We start from the raw sequence: 20,763 nt of genomic DNA, 5'->3' as shown, positions 1-20,763 counted from the left end.
GACCTGCTGGACTGGTTTCCTGCGCCACAGTGAGTGCGTCAGACCAAAACTGATAGGCAATAACGTATCTGTTACTTGTTCCTCGTACCCTCTGTCTTGTTCCATCTGCAGCTCTCTCTCATGACTTCCACCATGTGTGACTGGCGTGTCCTTAAACAATTTGACAATGTACACATTAATATTACAGTCTAAAAATAAAAGAAAGAAACACAGCCATATTTCTGCGATTATTACGCTTCCGTATAACTCCTCCTAAGACAGATTCCTCAGTACATATTCCTATAGGGTGTAGTCAAGGAATCACTAACACAGGATATACACTCCTGGAAATTGAAATAAGAACACCGTGAATTCATTGTCCCAGGAAGGGGAAACTTTATTGACACATTCCTGGGGGCAGATACATCACATGATCACACTGACAGAACCACAGGCACATAGACACAGGCAACAGAGCATGCACAATGTCGGCACTAGTACAGTGTATATCCACCTTCCGCAGCAATGCAGGCTGCTATTCTCCCATGGAGACGATCGTAGAGATGCTGGATGTAGTCCTGTGGAACGGCTTGCCATGCCATTTCCACCTGGCGCCTCAGTTGGACCAGCGTTCGTGCTGGACGTGCAGACCGCGTGAGACGACGCTTCATCCAGTCCCAAACATGCTCAATGGGGGACAGATCCGGAGATCTTGCTGGCCAGGGTAGTTGCCTTACACCTTCTAGAGCACGTTGGGTGGCACGGGATACATGCGGACGTGCACTGCCTTGTTGGAACAGCAAGTTCCCTTGCCGGTCTAGGAATGGTAGAACGATGGGTTCGATGACGGTTTGGATGTACCGTGCACTATTCAGTGTCCCCTCGACGATCACCAGTGGTGTACGGCCAGTGAAGGAGATCGCTCCCCACACCATGATGCCGGGTGTTGGCCCTGTGTGCCTCGGTCGTATGCAGTCCTGATTGTGGCGCTCACCTGCACGTTGCCAAACACGCATACGACCATCATTGGCACCAAGGCAGAAGCGACTCTCATCGCTGAAGACGACACGTCTCCATTCGTCCCTCCATTCACGCCTGTCGCGACACCACTGGAGGCGGGCTGCACGATGTTGGGGCGTGAGCGGAAGACGGCCTAACGGTGTGCGGGACCGTAGCCCAGCTTCATGGAGACGGTTGCGAATGGTCCTCGCCGATACCCCAGGAGCAACAGTGTCCCTAATTTGCTGGGAAGTGGCGGTGCGGTCCCCTACGGCACTGCGTAGGATCCTACGGTCTTGGCGTGCATCCGTGCGTCGCTGCGGTCCGGTCCCAGGTCGACGGGCACGTGCACCTTCCGCCGACCACTGGCGACAACATCGATGTACTGTGGAGACCTCACGCCCCACGTGTTGAGCAATTCGGCGGTACGTCCACCCGGCCTCCCGCATGCCCACTATACGCCCTCGCTCAAAGTCCGTCAACTGCACATACGGTTTACGTCCACGCTGTCGCGGCATGCTACCAGTGTTAAAGACTGCGATGGAGCTCCGTATGCCACGGCAAACTGGCTGACACTGACGGCGGCGGTGCACAAATGCTGCGCAGCTAGCGCCATTCGACGGCCAACATCGCGGTTCCTGGTGTGTCCGCTGTGCCGTGCGTGTGATCATTGCTTGTACAGCCCTCTCGCAGTGTCCGGAGCAAGTATGGTGGGTCTGACACACCGGTGTCAATGTGTTCTTTTTTCCATTTTCAGGAGTGTAAAATCAGCAGACTGTATAGTCTCAATGCTTGATGAAACTTCTGAAATACTGTCTAAGTTGCTAATGTCAGTAATTCTGCGTCATGTTCATGAAGGTAATGTCAACGAAAGATTCGTTGGTTTTACTGATGTCAGTGCAGACAGAACCACGGACGCTTTGTTTGTTTATGTTGAACACCTAGTTGATGAATTTATCATTGCAGAGACGTTGGTTGGCCGGATGTATGATGGAGCATCAGTAATGATTGGTCGGTCATATTAAAGGTCAGCAGAGTAAAGTTTTGTCAAAATATCTCTTTACTCGCTGCTACGCCCATGTATTAAATATGGTTTTACAACAAAGCATATCTAATAATGTAAAATAGTTTTTCAAACTTTGAGTGGTAATTTTTCATTTTTTCCTTGTTATAAAAGAAACTGCGCATTACAGGAATTTGTTCGCACACATTTACCATCAGTTGCTCCAAGCAAGTGGAACTTCTCATCCAGATTGGGCCATACACCTAAGCGATACGGAGTAGAATTGCTACAGTTGTTTGACAGAGTTCTGGTAACAATGATAACTGGGTCGACGACGCAATGTTGAAGTCTTGGGGTAGTTTGGTTTTGTGAACGATTTTCAATCAGTTTTCTTGCTGGAAATATCTTCTAAGTTGTTGAGTTACGGAGATGTCTTATCCGTATAACACAACGCAAATGCAATATTGCAGCAAGAAGACTTAGGTTTCAGAACAGCTGCAGTTTGACGGGGAACGCCCTTTCGACATTTTTTGGATGGTCTGTGAGTTAAACCCGTGTAAATAGAGAGTGAAGAGACTGCGTTCGGATGAAACAGAAAGGGAAATTTATCGTCGTCTGTATTTTGAAATATTTGATCACAGTTGTGACACAGAACAAAGGCTATCTGTTCTTTCAATAAGCTCCTATCTTACTTGCGAAATTTATAAACTAAAATCTCCTATCCATCTTTCACTTAAACTATCGTCAATTCATTGACAACTCTTTGACTATGCTGCTTTGAAAAATGAACTCATCGCACTGTATGGTTCACCCAAGTTCTGTTCAAAGAATATGTATGAGGTACCTTCATTAATGGACGAGCATGGCGCGATTTCAGAGTTCACGGAAGTATGGAAATTACCAACTTTGATACCGGTTATTCCATGATCTACACCTTCAGTGGAACGATCTTCCCCGCACTTAAAAGAATCGTATTTAAGAAGCGGTCTAGATTCCACAGAGGAGCAAAACTTTATCAATCTTATTTACTTTAACGTCACAGAGAAAATCTTGTGCTTGTCCCGGGAAAGAAGAATTAAACTGCTGTGCAGATTAGTTTTTTGTACTTTAATCTGCCCACTTATAATTTTATCTCAAAATTAATTCTGCAGTGTAAACTTTTACCATAACGAGACTGAAAAATGCGTCATTTCTGTGAAGAGTATTTCAAAAATAGATGTTATGATTCACAACGCCTGTAGCATTCAGCATTACGTGTGGTTTCCTTAACAGTAGGATTATTATTTTCAGGTTCAGGCGCTGCTTGCGACCATTCACGCATTGTAGGCATATTAGAGTAGCTGACCACCACTCTGGCGAACAATTTCTATTTCCGATAACTGCAACAAGTTTTAATGATAGAAGCATGGCTGTCCAAACCGCGCCGAGATTAGAAACGCTTAAGAGGACTTAAAACGCCTTATCCCGACGATGTTAAATTTAGTGACTTGGCTTCCCTGTATTTCAGGAACCATCAAACCTTGCAGGACATTAAACTGTATGTTCTGAGTCTACTGAACTACAATTATTGTATTTCAGCCACTGCTTTCGGAAATACAATTTTTTAATCACACGGTTAAGGTTCTGTGTAAGTTTTTTTTACGTTATCCTAAATAATTTTAATTATGCATAACATTATGGTCTTCTTTTAGTTAAGTAATCTCAGGATATGTATGTTATCACTCCCTGAAAATTTGAATACTCTTCTCGAAGTGGCTTCTGAGATTTAGGGAAAAATGCAACAGAAAATGTAAATTTTGAGGAACAGTTTCTAAAGTTTCAAAAGATTGTGAGCTTTGTCAGTGCGAACCTTGTCCATCCGTTTAAGTTCTCTGATGCAGTTTGCTCCAGGATTAATTCCCATATGCTGTAGCACTTCCACCCTACCAATATTGCCATCATTAAAAGCAATAACTGCATCTCTGCCCCCCCCCCCCACTTTAGTGTCTTCATTCCAACAAAAACATTTATTGGTAAGCGATTCCATATAAGATTACTGAACGACTCATTGGGATTTTGAGTCTGACCATGCAGACACTTCTTCAGTAATTCAGAATTTGCGAGGCCTCTGTAAATAGGTTTTATGATATCCATGACTACTGCTGGTATGGAATGTTAGTGACTGTATGAACTGCTTGAGTACTGGGCATTGCGGTAATTGCACCATGAATCTGGTCCAGGAGGGCAAAGGGGGTGTACTGGGTTTTCATCAGTCGAGATTCTGTGGAAGAAAGTAGCCCATACTGTCTGCTTCATTTTCAGCAAATCCTCAGTATTATTTCTAATGGCTGTAGTTCATCAATCATTTTCTCTGTCAGCCTGCCTCTTATGGTTTTACTATAAGAGAGTTTCTTGTCTCTCAAACTTTGTTTCACTTCCTCAATCTGGTGCCCACCCTCTTCTCGACACGACCAATACAGACACGCAATTTAACCTTTATAACACAGCAATCCACAGCCTTCTATATAAAAAATTACCTATGTTATTAGTTCTTGAAGGAATTGAGGTAATAATTTTAACATTTTCAACCGGTATATATATATATATATATATATATATATATATATATATATATATATATATATATACCCACATGGGAAGTATTTTATTTTATTAAATATAATCTACACCGGTTGAAAATGTTAGAATCTTTCATTCAGAAAATCGCAAATTTTATAATGAGATAGAAATCTGGAAATGTGAAAAAAGATTGTAAATTCTTGCTGTTTGTAATTGCGAGAAAAGTCATGTTCTTCAGCTATAAAATATTCAAAATATTGCCGTTAAAACTTCGCAAATTCCACAAACTACTACAAAAATGTTCAAAAGCTCATTATTACTTTCTAAAAATTGTGTCTTTAACATTAATCACAAATGTGTTTGTACCTAACTTTTATTTATTATGTTTTTACAAACAGGGAGAATACTGTCACATATTTAAACACTACTGTTGGAAATGTTATTGCAACAAATTGCAACTGTCGATGATAAAGCACTAATTTTAAAAGTAGATGCCAATGATCAAAGTGTGAATTTTGTAATTTTTTTCTCACAATGATGTTTGCTAAAAGAATTTACCACTCGGTTTTCTTATCGAGTAAGTGATCTAAAAATGCTTTCGCAGTTCAGAAAACATATTTAAAAGAAATTTTGCTATAAAAATGTAACTAAATGATTTTAGTTATAAATTGCAGAAAAAGAATGCTGATGTCTCGACTTGGTTTTCTTTTAAAACAATTTTTGTCGATGTTTCTGCTAACGTACAAAATACCAAACGTATTAGAATTGGAAGGAGAATCAGCATTGGTCGTATTTTTTTGTATTATTATCCACAAAATCGATTTTCGGTCACTTAGTGACCATCCTCACTGCTGTAACATACAATTAAAATTGGTAGGTACTGGTATAAACAAGCTTAGAGCGAACACATTTATGTGTCACTAAGTGACCGAAAATCGATTTTGCGGATAATAAAGCAAAAAAATACGACCAATGCTGATTCTCCTTCCAATTGTATCCACTATTTGGTCGTGGTGAACAGAACACTTCATGGAGTCGCCAATGAACCATACGTATTAGTTGACAACTGCAAATCACAATTTGAATTAAATAACAGCTCCCACAAAGCCATGAATTTACAAACGCAATCTAAGAACCATGAGATATCACAATTATCAGCAATGTGAATTTGATGGTAACAGTGATAGTATTTCTAAGGTTGAATTTTTTTTTCTTTGCTTCATCTCAAAACACGCGTTTTGTGACGCGTTGTTATGACTCCAAAACCCAGAACTGAGGCGCAAGGTGCATCACAAGTACAGCTCAATACGCCATTGTAGGAGCTTCGACCTTAAAAGCAGCGGGTCGTAGCAGTGCGTGTGACGTAATGTCATTCATAGTAGCCAAAGAAATCGATACAGGTCATATTTTTCCAAGTTACTCTACTCATTATAGTAGATGATCGCTGAGCGTAGTTTGTTTGTACTTCTGTGTGACATTTTCTACCATAGCAGGTACCATCGCAAAAGATATGTTGTCAGTATCGCCACAACTCCTTTCTCTCCCAACCAGATTTGTTCACGAGAAGCCACTGGTCTTCTCTGATTTCGCTTTCTCTTCTCAGATTTTGCGCTTCTACTCTCGTGGTAATTTAACAATTTATTGATGGCATTTACGTCTAACAGTAGGAAAATTTAGAATTTCTCTTGTTCAATCTCCTTTTTAGCTAATCTTTCTTGTGTCCTAGTTTATTAACAATATTCAGTATTTGCTTAGAGTAGCCTCACTAACTTCCTTCACCTCCCTACAAAATCACAGCACGTATTGACTGCCTATTTCTGTAGAACAAGTTTCCCCAGAGACAGTCTTTGCAGTCGGTATCCGCTTCCTCCTTTTTGTTCTTCTCCTTCTTCTGTGTTCCTATCAGCAGCACATTTGAACATTTTTCAGAATGTGAAACATCCCTGCTCGTTTCCTCGTTCTTTTCTGGTTCGCTTTAACACTGCGTATACAAATCCTCTCAAGTTAGAAATATCGAATGATAGAGAATCCTCTTCTACTGCATATCATCCTATGTGTTTTGGCTCTTCGCCTTCCGATTTGATGGTCCACATAACCTCGCATTCATCATCGTTTTTATCATCCTCTACGTCATCCATTTCACTGCTCTCCATGAACGAAGCTGGAAAAACATCTGCTGTCAAATCACCTGTCTGAGACTCCTTCCAAGACCCTCCTTCTAATTGAACTTTACTGATTATCGTCCCAATTGTTCCTCCTCGTTCTCAAACGTCATTCCCTCTCCTTTTTCAGTGACAAACAGGCCTAGCGAATATCTTCAATCTTCTAATTTTCTGCATTGTATATGAATTTTAGCATGATCTTTTCGTTCTTCAAATTCCCCAGTGAAGATCTCTCGTTCAAGTGTATCACGAAGCGATAATATTTCAGAAAATGAACTCCTAAAATTGCTTTCTCTGTCAAATTCTTCGCAATTAAGAATTTTCACTAAATCCATGTCACTGGAAATCAAATTCTGCTATCACTTGCTGCTTAACTTCTGTACATTTTCCGTTCACTGTAACTCGTTTCCTCATACCCTGCATTTTAAACATTGGATACTTTTTTCTCTATCACATGACTCATAGGGTTCCTTCTTCAACACCAAAACTTGGCCTCCAGAATCGAGTATACACTGTACTACTTTTTCTTCCATGTTCATATTGGATACTCAATGTCCCCTGTTCAACTGTTCAATTTTTTGACTCCTGCTGGTAACCTTTCCTTCAATTTTTTACAATTTATAAACAGGACTCCTAGTGGACTTACTAATTGCGATGTCGGAGCCTCGATTGATAGTCGATTTCTTGGAGTGTTCTCGTGTTCTTCATTCTTCTGATTGTACGTTGGGTTAGGTCCGTTTACTTCCACTACTTTATTTCTCTCTTCTCACTGATCGTCTTTTCTCCAATTGTTTCTTCTCTCATCTGGTCGAAACTGTAGTCACATTTCCATTGCTTCGTCGGTTGCGTCACGATCTCCATCTGTGACATTCGACCTATCTCAACCATTTCAATTGCTTCGTAGGGCGTGTCACTCCATATTTGGTTATTCTGTTCCTGATTTTTCAAGTGGAAATTGCGTCTGCATGAATTGCACAGTTTCCCCTATGCCTGTATCCTAACTCTTTCAGTAGGTGTTGGAACCCTCGCACATCTTGCATCTTTCTACAAGCTACTGTAATTTCCCTCTGTATTTGATGTGATAGTTTTATTAAACAATTTCGGGTTGACTCCACTGGGTCCTAAGGCAAGTCTAATAATTGAAGCTGGTCTACCGTCTCCTTGAAATACTGTATTGGGTCCTGCCACCTAAATTTTGCGTAATGTTCCATTATGAGTGTTCCCAGTTTAACTTGATGTTGCTATGCTTTTGGCCCATATTCGTGTAGGAAAGCGCATTTGAACTCTTCTTACGTCTTACACTCTCCTGCAGACACTCCCATTCTCACTGCTGCCTCAGCTCTGAAGTATGGTCAGACAAAGTTAATCATAAAAAATGGCCATGATCTAGGTAAAGCCTCTTGGAACTACTGACCCAAATCTTTGGGAATAAGAAGTTTGACGTATCCAGAAGCAATGAAAATTTTTGCAGCGACATGAACTGTTTTCTGATCTATTATTGCTTACATGGCACAATAAAATTTCGATGGTTGACACAATAAAGTTTCGACAGTTGGCACAACAAAGTTTTGACGGTTGTGGTGGTGATTACCGGTTGAGTTGGATGTGTCGATACTGTACTGATGTGACATAACATTCTCTCCTTACTTTATTCGTTACACTTCCTCTTCTGTTACTGTTCAAGCTCCTACTGCTCTCTTTTTCTTTCATTAGCACATCTAACATTTTCATGTTCCTTTAGTTAACATGGGCCTGCGTCTCCTTGAATAGTACTAAATCTCTAATCTCTTTATACTAATGTAGACTTACTAGTGCACTCCTACTGCATGTTGTTCCGTTGAGTGCCGACAACTGCTTTATGACGGTGGGTAACAGTTTGACTTGTTCTATTAGCTTGTCCATCGCATACGTCTATGGGTTTTCATACTCCTCTGTCCATGATTTAATTGTTTCAATGTTCTACGCGTTAATATCAATGTTCTGAGTACTGGTGTCAATACCTATGTTTAAACCATCACTATCCCTTTTGTATTTTGTCGACGTATCGTATTTTGCATTAAAATCTTGTGCCTGCTCATCTACCTTCTTTATGAGTTGTCTTCGTACTTCCGTGACCCTATCATTAGTCTTTTTGGCTAGTAATTTAATCCGTTCCTGGTATTTCCTTATGCAATCATTGAGTTTCTTATTTGCTGACACAACCTGTTCTTCTATCTTTTTGTTTAGATTCTCACTATTCTTGAGTCATTCGTTTAGTTTTGCGAACTGCCTGCCCCTGTTTTCCTCACTTTTTTTGAAATGGTTGTTCATTAATTTTTTAGCTCTTAAATCGTTCTTAATTTTTTTCTCTCACTATTATTAAATATTTTCTCGTTTCTCAATCAGAAAGAACTGCAGGTGGAATGCTGCCGGGTGTTCAGGGCTGGACTTCCGAGTTATGTCACTCTGTACGGCGTTCGCATGACCTATTGTATTGGAAGTCTCCACTACATATGAAATACTGACGTAAAACGAACGAAGTCTCAATCTCTTCTCTTTATCTCGTTGCCACCAGCAACACAAACACTACACAATGCGCGCACTTATTGCAGTCGCCTACAGTAAAGAGTTGCACTGAAGACACAAAACACCGATATCACTAAGGAAATTTTGGCAACAACAGCTGTCACTGCAGCAGCAGCAGCAGTAGCGATAGCAACAGAACCAGTAATAGCTAAAACTACAATAGGAGCGACAGCATCAGTATCAAGAATAGCATAATGTTATCCTGCAGCCCTTTTGTCAGTCGCAACAACATCAGCCAGTGGTTACGGCTATTGCCCCCACCGCCTGCTTCGACGAGGCCCCAGAGAGCTGAATTATCATGCTTACAGCATTTACGGTATGCGATACTCAGGGCATACGGCAGTCGTTTGTGGAAATTGGTGCAGAAATTGGTGCAGAAATTGTGATCACTTGCAAACCACAGTGATTTGCCTTCCGGTGAATTATGTGCTTTGATAACCCTGAACTGCGATCACCCCATGCACAGTGTATCAGTAAGGCTAATATTTAATAAGTGTCATAAACAATAGCGAAAATCTTACGCAGCGTGGCCTGCTACCTTCCCACTTCATTTCTCCTCTTCATTTGTAAGAAAGTAAGTGAACAGTACTGACTTATGTCCAGGACATTATATGTTTGACTCCAGGAACGATATCCATCTATATCAACATCTGTACACTGCAAACCACTGTGAAGTGCATCTCGGAGGGGTGCTACTTGAGAATCTGAGAAGAACAAATGAGCGTCCAAAAAATACAATTCAAGGAAAAAAACCGGCATATGAAAGATGTGGAAAGTAGCAAAGAAACAACCATAGGGTAGAGCTTCTCCCAACCCGAATGGTAGTTTAAACAAAATGGCTCTAAGCACTATGGGACTTAACATCTGAGGCCATCAGCCCCTTAGACGGCCACTTAGCTTAGTTAGGTTTAAGTAAAACCTAACGAACCTAAGGACATCACACATATCCATGCCCGAGGCAGGATTCGAATCTGCGACCGTAGCAGCAGCGCAGTTCCGGATTGAAGCGCCTAGAAGGTAGTTTGAACACCAGACCGCTTTATTCTTCATGATTCTGTTGGAGGAGGTATATGCAGTATTCGACACCGGGCTTGGCGGATGCTCTGATTCATCACACACTGGAATAAAAGCCACAGTACCAGTGACAGTTTGTAATATGTCCATGCTGAGTTGAGGTTCATTAGAAAACAGAACACGGTAGTTGAAACGGAATGTACAGGAATCCAAAGCCAAGTCATCGAACGTTGCTGAAAATTCTTCCAATGTAGTAATCCGCTACTTATAAAAGTCCCCAGGCAATCAGTTCCGGCTACGTCCCTAGCTCCTTTATAATCAAAAATGCTCTTGTGAGTGTTTTTTTTTTAGTTATTGTTTTTTCAATTCCCCACGAAGGGTTGGGCTGGCAGTAGCTAAGAGCGCTATTCAGCCAAATGTTACACAGCTTGAAAAGATGTTTTAAAATGTATATAAAGAGATGACAATAAATTATGTTTTTTAATAAAATACATTGGCGAACAATATTGACAATTTTTAAAACTTTATACTTGATTTTGTATTACAGTTAAAACATGATGACTGATGATAATATGAATGATGCCATGGTGTAATGGTGTCAGATGATGGATGAAAAAATGGTTCAAATGGCTCTGAGCACTATGGGACTTAACTGCTGTGGTCATCAGTCCCCTAGAACTTAGAACTACTTAAACCTAACTAACCTAACGACATCTCAAACATCCATGCCCGAGGCAGGATTCGAACCTGCGACCGTAGTGGTCACGCGGTTCCAGACTGTAGCGCCTAGAACCACACGGCCACTATGGCGGCGATGATGGATGAAAATGATCATAGTCAAGTTGAAGATGAAATGATATGACTATGGGACCTTGTGGAACCGAAAGTGGCGACTAAAAATCAGAAGGGAGTAGGAAGAATGGGGGAGAAAAATGGAAGGATGCTGTGACGCAGAGCGTTCTTAGAAGGTCTGAGATGAGTGGGAGATCTGGAGAATTTCATCGTCGGGGAGTGGGAGTTGGTTGAAATTTGAGCAAGACAGGATGGATAAGGCAAGAAGGTGCACAGAAGGTGGAATATAGATGTAGTGGTGCAGCAGGGTTCCTGCATTGGTGATTGCTGGGAGGGATATCGGGTGCCGCGTTTGGATATTGTAACTGATGTTTTGGATATGAAGGTGCTCTAGGGAAAAGAAGGTGTGGGAAGTGGGAAAGCTGATATCGGATGCGAGTTGAGGATGGTAGGCGTATGCAAAAGGTAAAGCGGCCTGCATGTCTTTCCAACGTTTCAAGGGGTTTTAGTGGAGGCGTGAACGTAGGCGACATCGGCATAGGTGAGAATCAGACGGATGAGGGGTTATAGGCGAGGACATGAGAATGATTTAGACCTCAGGTGCAGCCTGTTAGTAGTTTTAGTCTGTTTTGGATTTTGTGCTGGATGGCGAGGAGGTGAGCATACCACGTTAGTTTTCTGCCGGGAGTTGGTCCTAAGATACTCTAATATGTGAAAGAGAGGGCTGTGTTGACTGAAGGTGGCGAGATGGAAATCTGCGCCACGGACGCCGAGTAGTGCGATCTGAGATGATAGTTGTCTTTTCTGTGGATTTATTTGAAGATTTCGATTTATTACACAACGCGACCAGGTGATTCAAGTGGCGGTGTGAGGAGGCACGAGAGAGTTGAACGGTGTCAGGAGTAGCTATGTACCGATGTCGTCAGCTTATTGTAGCAGGTAGATGGGTGCTGATAATTTGGAAATGTAAGCATGTACAGGATACACAGATGCAAGACAGGACAGAACCTTTAGGTACATCTACAATGACATATGTGGGACGATGGTGAAGGAGGTATGCTATAAGACGAAGGTAAGCTAAGCGGGAGTGGACAGGTTTGTAGCTTGAAAAGTAGTAAAGAGTGTCATACTAGGTCAAAGGCTTTTGGATGTTAACGGTGACAAATATTACGAATTCCGTTTGTTTATTTAAGGCATGGAAGTCAGAGCAGTTGGTCGCCGATGGAATAATTAGGAAGAAAGCCAGTTTGGGTGTTGGGGATGGGTAGATGGGTCGCCAGGAGCTGATGAATTCGTTGGGAAAGGATGGTTTCAAGAATTCTGCTGAAGACTAACGTAAGGGTCATAAGTCGATGTAGTGAAGTCAGGGAGGGTGAATTATTAGATTCCAGAGATCTTAATAGGCTGAAGCAGCTCCCTTTAGCAGTAGCTGACATGTCGACAGCGCCTCCTAGTGCAGGCTGAGGTGTCTTAAGCACAGGTCGTAGTGTACGTTAGCGACTGCGCTGTGTCGATGCTAATGTCTGAGACGGTGCCTGAGTCGCTGTTACATCGGGATCTTTGAAATGGCATACCTAGCCAGTGACAGTGGTACCTAAACTGAAGCTTGGGCTGCGATCTGGAAGGGAAAGAAGAAAGAAGTGGCACAAAAAAATCTTAGGATCGCCTGAGGATAAATGCCAGATCTTTGAATCTGTAGTGTAGCGTTGAAACGTCCCCTTAGAAAAATTAAGAGTGGCTGTGCTGGTAAACTTCTACGTCATTTGATTTTCAAACAGCTGAGCAAAACTGAGCTTACTCAGACAGTTGTCTCTTTACTTATTCTGATCATCACTAAACTGGCACACAATATTTTTAGCGCAACGCAATCTGACTTTCAATAATCCCTACAAAATAATGGTCCTGACTAACAATAACCTATACCTTTCATGAATCACTTACCTCACAAAAATCTTCGTTACTCGAACTAACAATACAGCGAGCGCCAATACCGCCAGCTAAATAAAAGGTTCTAACTACTGAAGGCAGTAACTGCTGATAAGCATAGTTAGCAAATGAAATATTCTGTTAGAGAACAAACAATGTATTTACCTTAATAGTGTTCAATAGTCATAATATATATATCAGTTCATGACATCCAGTCTTACAAATTTCCTTTTAATGATAGACACACGTCCTGATCGTCCGCTCACAGTAACCTCTCAAAACTCCGCCATCTCTCTCCCCACATCCACCACTGCCGGCGGCTCACGTCCAACTGCCCAACGCTACTCGCTGTTCACATCGAACTGCCCAACGCTACACTAGCGAATATTCCAATATGTCCAACCAGCCACAGACTGCACACAGCGCAGTCAGCGATTTTCACACAGAGTACTACGTGGCGTTACCAACATAAAAACCTCAACAGCCTACTTACAACATTTACTTAGCCAGGTGGCCGCACAATAGAGCATGGAGCGGACTATACTGTGACGAACAATGTAGAATCAGAGCAAGATGTGTAAGTGACCATACGATACAAACATACTGGATAAAACTCGACAGGAAGAAAGCTACAGTCATGAAACACAGTTTAGGACTCGCAGTCGGAAGGACGGCGGTTCAGATCTCCGTCTAGCCACTCAGATTCAGGTTTTCCGTGATAGTACTCCATCACTAATGATCTCATCGTCGAGGGAACGTTGATCCACAATTTCCTATCCTCCTTATTCATCATGATTAACGATATTATTTAATTTAAGAATACACCAAGTGAGTTTCAGTAGAGTTAGCAAACAGAGTCAAGACACTATAAAATGAAGCAACTATAATCCTAAGTACAAGAAATGACAATACAGCGGACATTAAAATTTTTGAGGCTCTTACGATCAATTCTTGGTGTTTTGGCTCCTCATATCAGAATCTTCGGCCAATCGTCAGTTACTGCATTTTCTGACGTTTTCGTCAGCACGGATGAATAGCATTGTAAAAAACTCACCATCTGTTGCTACACAAAGTCGTATTAAAGAAGTCTGCTGTGAAGTCCCCTGTCCCTTTACCCGAAACAGGCATTCGCTGCAGATAACCGTAGGAGAAGCGCAGCTGTAATGAGCAGAGGCCCTCGAACATCGGCGTGGCAAGTACACGTAGCCTTAGGTCACCGGCTCGACGTGAACCTTTGGCAATGTTAGCCACTCGTGCTGGAGAAAAGTAAAAAAAAAAAAAACGCTGTCGGCCGAAGATCCCTTTTGGAAACCGTTGTATACGTCGCACATAGTAAAGTTACATGATATAAAATTTCAGATATACAGCGATAACTGATAAAGAGGAGGATTAAAAACACTTGATAACAGAGGTTCTGTAATTTTTAAGGAACTGAACACCATAGTTCAGTTATCATATTAAAATAAGAAGATCATAAGAGAATTAGTGGCTAAAAACAATCACGAATAATCGTAGGAGTTATGTCTAGTGCTGATGTCTCATTGCACCGTTACAACTCTAACTGTTAACTTGCGAGCTCTCCTGAAGATTTCTTTGAGACTCAGTACATGTCGCCCAGCTAAACTGAAACACAAATAATAGATATGGGCAGTGAATTTGTTCCGGAGATATTGGCTATAGAAACAGAGATAATCTTTCCAAACGTGCAAAAATGAGAAACAAGTGGGAACGACGAAGTAGCGACGAAACAACAAGACTGAGTAAATGAAGGTAACTGGAACAAGTGGAATTATTTACAGAACGAATACTTAACAAGCCCATTCACAATATCTGAAATAATGCTATACCAAAAAGAACTGGAACCGTGCGACCGCTACGGTCGCAGGTTCGAATCCTGTCTCGGGCATGGATGTTTGTGATGTCCTTAGGTTAGTTAGGTTTAAGTAGTTCTAAGTTCTAGGGGACTGATGACCTCAGATGTTAAGTCCCATGGTGCTCAGAGCCATTTGAATTTTGAACCAAAAAGAAAATCCTGTTTGACATTAGATCGCCTTATTCTGTACCGCTGACAGTGTTATGTAATATTTAATTAAAAGTCCTGAATAAACTCGTAGATGAGACGCAGCCATTAAACAAGCGTAAACAAGCGTAGCGCGAATTTGGAGAGACTATAATACGAATGACTGCCTAAAATATTGTCAAGAAAGTTATAGAAACTCACCTTGCTCTCTCTCTCTCTCTCTCTCTCTCTCTCCCTCTCCCTAGAATATAACAACTTCCAGAAAGTTTTTGACTCTGTTTCGGCAAACTGTCACTGAAGACATTCGACAACCAAGGAATGCAATCGGTACGTCTCATTTTCCGAAGTAAATCTACAGTAAAGTTACAGCTCTATTGAGACAGCACAAAGAAAGATAAAAATTAGTAATAGAATAAGGAAATAAGGATCATAGAGACTTAATAACTAAAAAAATCTATATTCTTCACAGATGCGTTGAATTATGGGTGAGGAAAGAATATGAAAAGAACCACTGAAGACTTCATCCTTGTCACTCAGTTCGCTAGAGCTACATAAGAAAAGTACAATGCAGAAATAGCAAAAGTTTTGGAATCACTTTGTTTTAAAGAACGCATATTCGTCAAAAAGTACACGTCCGAATGTCGTCGAAATGGTCACCGACATAATAACGTGTATCTTAAATACCTCTTCTGCGGAGCAACAATACACACGATGGAATTGCAGTATTTATATTCCCTTTTGGCAGTACAATATAAGTAATAAAACTTATTTTGCCACAGAGAGTTGAAACTGATTGCAAACAAGATGAAAATTACGGAATAATTACTACACGTGACTCCTAAGAGAAACAGAAAAGTTTTGATAATTACCTGCATCAATCGCCTGTGGTGATCTCTTAACGAACGCGAATTTAGGAAACACACACTGGGTGATCAAAGGAACAAGTTTAATAAGCTGCAAATGACACGTCGTTGAGAAGTAGATAGCGTGACCCGATTTTCCTGCGGCTGTCGCAACCCACGTGATGTAAGGACAGCTAGACTCTCTCGCCTTGCTGATTCCGCGAGCCAGACGGGAGAAGCGGCTTATAGCGCAGCGGTTGCAGGTACGTGCCACCCTGCAGACTTCAAAAATGTTGATTAAGCTTTGTGGAACCGCTATTATCTCTTTGATCCTAGAAGACCTCCTCCTACGTCAAGGAGTCACATGTATGGCTGCAACAAGATCTACAATGTTTAGCCACCGAAGCTAAATTCCTTGCATTAGAGTCAAAAGTATGATTATAAAGTGAAATTATATTATTTAACAATGTCTCATCACACCTTTCTCAGTTACCCGTAACTTAAATATTTATGAAATTTCTTCTTCTCACCGTAAGTCAGCTGGACGTACCCCTCTAACTTCTACTCAGTACGACTTTAAATCACCAGCCGTAGCTGTTTTCATCTTGCCTCTGTCACAGTGCGAAATTGTATTCCCACAGAGGTTGATTTTCCTGCTATTAACTGCAGTTGCTTGTACTGTCTAAAATTGTTACGATCTTTTAGCGCTGTTCATGTCTGTGATTGTAACACTTATGAGAATAGCCCCTGTTGACAAGTAGTTGTCTGCCAATTCGTGTAGCGTATTATGAAAAATCCATTGTCAAACAAGCCAAACTCCGACTGGGAACAATGGTTTAACTCAGCCTTTGGAAATGTGCCTTTCACTAGCTCTAGTTAATTTTTACATCCATTATGGTTTGTCACTTTAATGTACGTTACGACAATAAAAATAGGATGACTAACATATTACGCCACAACCATGACGTCACGTTTTCTCACTCTTATCTTGCTCATGTAAAACGGTGATCAAGTCCCAGCCTGGCGTATTCACCTTACATGAATTATCGTGTTGTTTGTAACTATTGTGTACGTTTCACGTCTTTTATACTCGGAACCGATAGATAACACTAATTGAGTTCTCTATCAGGATGAACATACCAGTAAAAAGTCTGACTCTGGCTTTTACGTAAAGTAACTACAATCTGTTATAATAATCGTTGTGCGTTGATGAAACAAATGTTTCAACATGCTAAAGTCAGCAACCTATCTTTGCAGTTTTATCAGAAAACCTGGTTGGTTCTGTCTGCGTAATATACCTAGTTTAGCTCAGAACCTTTAACTTAAAATTTTCTGATTCTTTGAATGCTTCCTGCGCCATAACTGACAGCTGCAATTGCCCTTGACATTCTGTGTCTCACAAAGCTTCTTCGAAACGTTCATGCGTCTGTGCAATTTTCACTGTTAAGACTATAGGTCCATTACAAAAACTCGACTAAAGTGCTACATATTTATGTGTCGTATCCATGTACTGCATAAATCACTACAAAAGAACTACACATCAGGTAAACGTTGGAGAATATTTTTGATCAGCAAGAACTGGAAAGATTGTGTCTGTATGTGTGTACACTTCACAGATAACGTTGCAAGCCGTCTCTATAGTAATTCAAATCGGTGAAAAACTCTGTACAATCGTTCGCAGTAAATAGAAGAAATGAATGAACTTTAGAAATATGAATGAACGTAACATTTACGTTAAAAATTATCGTAAAATACAAGCTGTTTCCTTTAAGTATTACACTTCTTTATAACCTTTGTTGAAAAAGTGTTAGTATTAAGGCAAATAATACGTTTTAATTTTATGTTTATGCTAAGCAGTCACAATGATATTTTCTGAACTTCCTTTCGAATATAATTTTACAACTCTTCTGCGATGCATTCAGTCAATTTGATACAATACACCGACGTCACAATCAGTAAGATATCATAACAAACAGAAACATCTGTTTGAATATGGCTTCCAACTTGTTTCGTTCCAGAGTTACTCCTATAGAAAGGCCATTTGTAAAATAAGATAACTGAGGCTCTCATGCACATTTGTAATAATATGTCGTGTAGCACCAGTGCTCATTAGATTGTGGCAGTCCTTGTCGTTATTCCGATGTTTGTTCCCTCACCATCGTCACATTCATTAAAGGATTCTGCGTCAATACCACCAATGACTAGAGCAGATAGTTTAGTAATGAACCCATTTTCCATCGTCACCTTGCCTTGTTCTAGGGTAGAAAAGTTAAGTACAGCATTTCTCTGTCTACAGAGTACACAAGGCGAGCTGGTTGTATACATTAGTGTCGTAACTGCCAATCGAAATGTGACTCCCAGCCTAGATCATTTATTTTCTTAGCTGTAACAGGAAGGTACTGACCATTAAAATCGGTTGTGAACGGCCTTCGTCCGAAATGCTTTGTAATAGTAACGGTCGGGCTGACTCCTTTATATTCTAGGTGCTGACCATGGCGGAACCGGCAGAGACACCTGTGGCACTACTGGGGCGAAACGCATCTATGCTACGACTGCTGGGGCTGTATCAACAAAAACACGACGGCAGTAAAGTCAAAGCCGATCTTCTCTCCGCTTTCTCTCTCATCTTTCTTCTTCACCACCCAGTCTTTGCTGCTATGAAGCTCTACATGGACCCGCCAGAAGACTTAGTAGAGTTTGCATTGTGCTCATTCTCTTTCATAATCAGCGACGGTGTTTTTATAAAGGTAAGACTGAAACTTGACTTTTCTCCATGTCGGTGTTTCTTTTACTTTCCACGCAGCCAATATCTGTTACTGTTGACGTGTCGATAATTACGGGTGGTTATGAAAGAGGACTTAGACCAACTGACAGTTATTCAGTAATAGTTGGGTGGTGTAAGAGCGAGCATTGTCTTGTAGCAGTGTCATGCCTCTTCTTTGAGACCAGCGACATTTTTCTCTCTTTGGTGCCTTTACTTTATTCATGATCATGTCTGAGTAGTGAGCATTGTTTATTGCTCTCTGATCTTCCAAATAACCATAAAATCAAGTAAAGGAGTTGAGATTTCAGCTGGCCGCCCAGGACGTTACTTTTCAGTCACTGAAGTTCGACTGTTTTGAACTGTTCTATCCAGTTATAAGACTTTCCATTGTTCATACAACTTTCACCATACTGCAAAATGATTCGACAGAAGATTCTAGCGCGTTTTTCATCTTCAGAAAGCAAAAGAAAAAAAAAAGGACCAATCGTCAACTAATGTGAAAACTTCAAGCGGGCACGCTGTCGTTAAACGCATTACTGAGGTTATTATAAACAAACCAGTTTTTATTTATCGGCGGTTCTCATCTCATCTCAGTGATGCCAAGCTCATGTCATGATAGTATAAGACTCCTACGAACTGTTTCATTTCAACGGCAATTTGTCTCTTTAATTATTGAATGTCCCTCCTACTTATTTCAATATCATGATTTTGATTGCAGATTCATTTTCAAGTGCACAGTGAGAAAAAATCACTGTCTATCACACATGGCAGAATGGCATGACGTCGTCGTTGAAATATCACAAAATGTGGACATACATGATATTAATATTTTTGATATACATGGACCATTATCACCTTGCGCTTGAAAATGGTTCTACAGACAAAATCGCGATAGTGAAAAAAAAATAAATAAATAGAAACTTTGTCACATGACGGCAAAGATTTCATCTAAAGGTATACCGTGGTTATGGTCCCCAACGTATGGAAATTTCGTTATAACGTTCGGGTGGTTTTCAAAGACGATCGGTGTGACATATGGGAGCGTTGGATCATATATGCATGTGTCTTGTGCATGGTCATCTGTGGCACTTTCTGGGTAACCACTGAGTGTTGTTTCATCCACTACCCATTGTCTTTTACGATGGACTCTACACTGATCTCAACGTTCTGTCGACTTACTAATTGCACCACACGTATTCATTTGCCTATATTGCCTCAAACGTCGATTTGTTTAGGAGGTTTTTTTACTGCTAATAATCATAGCGACCCTATTCAATCTATACCTACACTACAGCTGATAGCATGGTCACAGATTTTGTGCAATACACTTTATGATACTTCAGTCGCATTCCAATCAGGAGATATAAACAGATGTCCTAAAACGTTATGGCTGTCTGTTTAATATTGTCTTTGCCAACCTTTGAAATGTAATATAGCAGCGATTTAGCACGGTGTGGATTCGGTAAGGCTTAGGCAATTTTTGGAGATATGTGGTTCAAATTGTGTGGGCACAAATCTCCAATTCCCGTAAATTACGTGCTGATAGTTCGTGGGCTCTGAGCTGGTACCCGATAGCATCTCAGATGTGTTCCACGGGGTTCAAAACAGGTGAATTTAGTGGGCAAGGGCGGCCGGAGTGGCCGAGCGGTTCTCGGCGCTTCAGTCTGGAACCGCGCGACCGCCACGGTCGCAGGTTCGAATCCTGCCTCGGGTATGGATGCATGTGATGTCCTTAGGTTAGTTAGGTTTAAGTAGGTCTAAGCTCTGGGGGACTGATGACCTCAGAAGTTAAGTTGCATAGTGCTCAGAGCCATTTTTTTTAGTGGGCAAGCCATCAACATAAGTTCAGTATCATGCTTCTCAAACCACTGTAACACGATTCTGGCTTGATAGGGATAGTTATCCTGTTGGAAGACGATATAGCCATAGGATGAATGGATGCAGATGGTTCACAATAATGTTCATGTAGTCCAGAGGTGCCTTATATTAGTACCACAGTTCCTTAGAAACCCAGTGAATAACCCCTTGTAGCATAATATTGCCCCACAGATCTGCATCCATGATGTAGTGGATGTTTCGAGCAGCTGTTCACGTGTATGACAGCATATCCGCATATATGAAGACACGTGATTCATCAG

General features: G+C 41.1%; 1 protein-coding gene across 1 annotated transcript in view; it reads left to right on the top strand.

Moving 5' to 3' along the window:
• The first annotated feature begins 16,097 nt into the window (after positions 1 to 16,097).
• The window catches only part of LOC124623468 (odorant receptor 43a-like), a 102,483-nt gene continuing 97,817 nt past the window's right edge, over positions 16,098 to 20,763 (top strand). The window contains exons 1-2 of the mRNA XM_047149039.1: positions 16,098 to 16,124; positions 18,345 to 18,608. Of these exons, the coding sequence (XP_047004995.1) occupies positions 18,354 to 18,608 (255 nt within the window). The 5' untranslated portion in view covers positions 16,098 to 16,124; positions 18,345 to 18,353. The remainder of the gene's footprint in view (positions 16,125 to 18,344; positions 18,609 to 20,763) is intronic.

The sequence above is a fragment of the Schistocerca americana genome, chromosome 1, assembly GCF_021461395.2.
Source record: "Schistocerca americana isolate TAMUIC-IGC-003095 chromosome 1, iqSchAmer2.1, whole genome shotgun sequence".
Lineage (NCBI taxonomy): Eukaryota > Metazoa > Arthropoda > Insecta > Orthoptera > Acrididae > Schistocerca > Schistocerca americana.
This window is presented reverse-complemented; position numbering and strand designations above follow the sequence as displayed.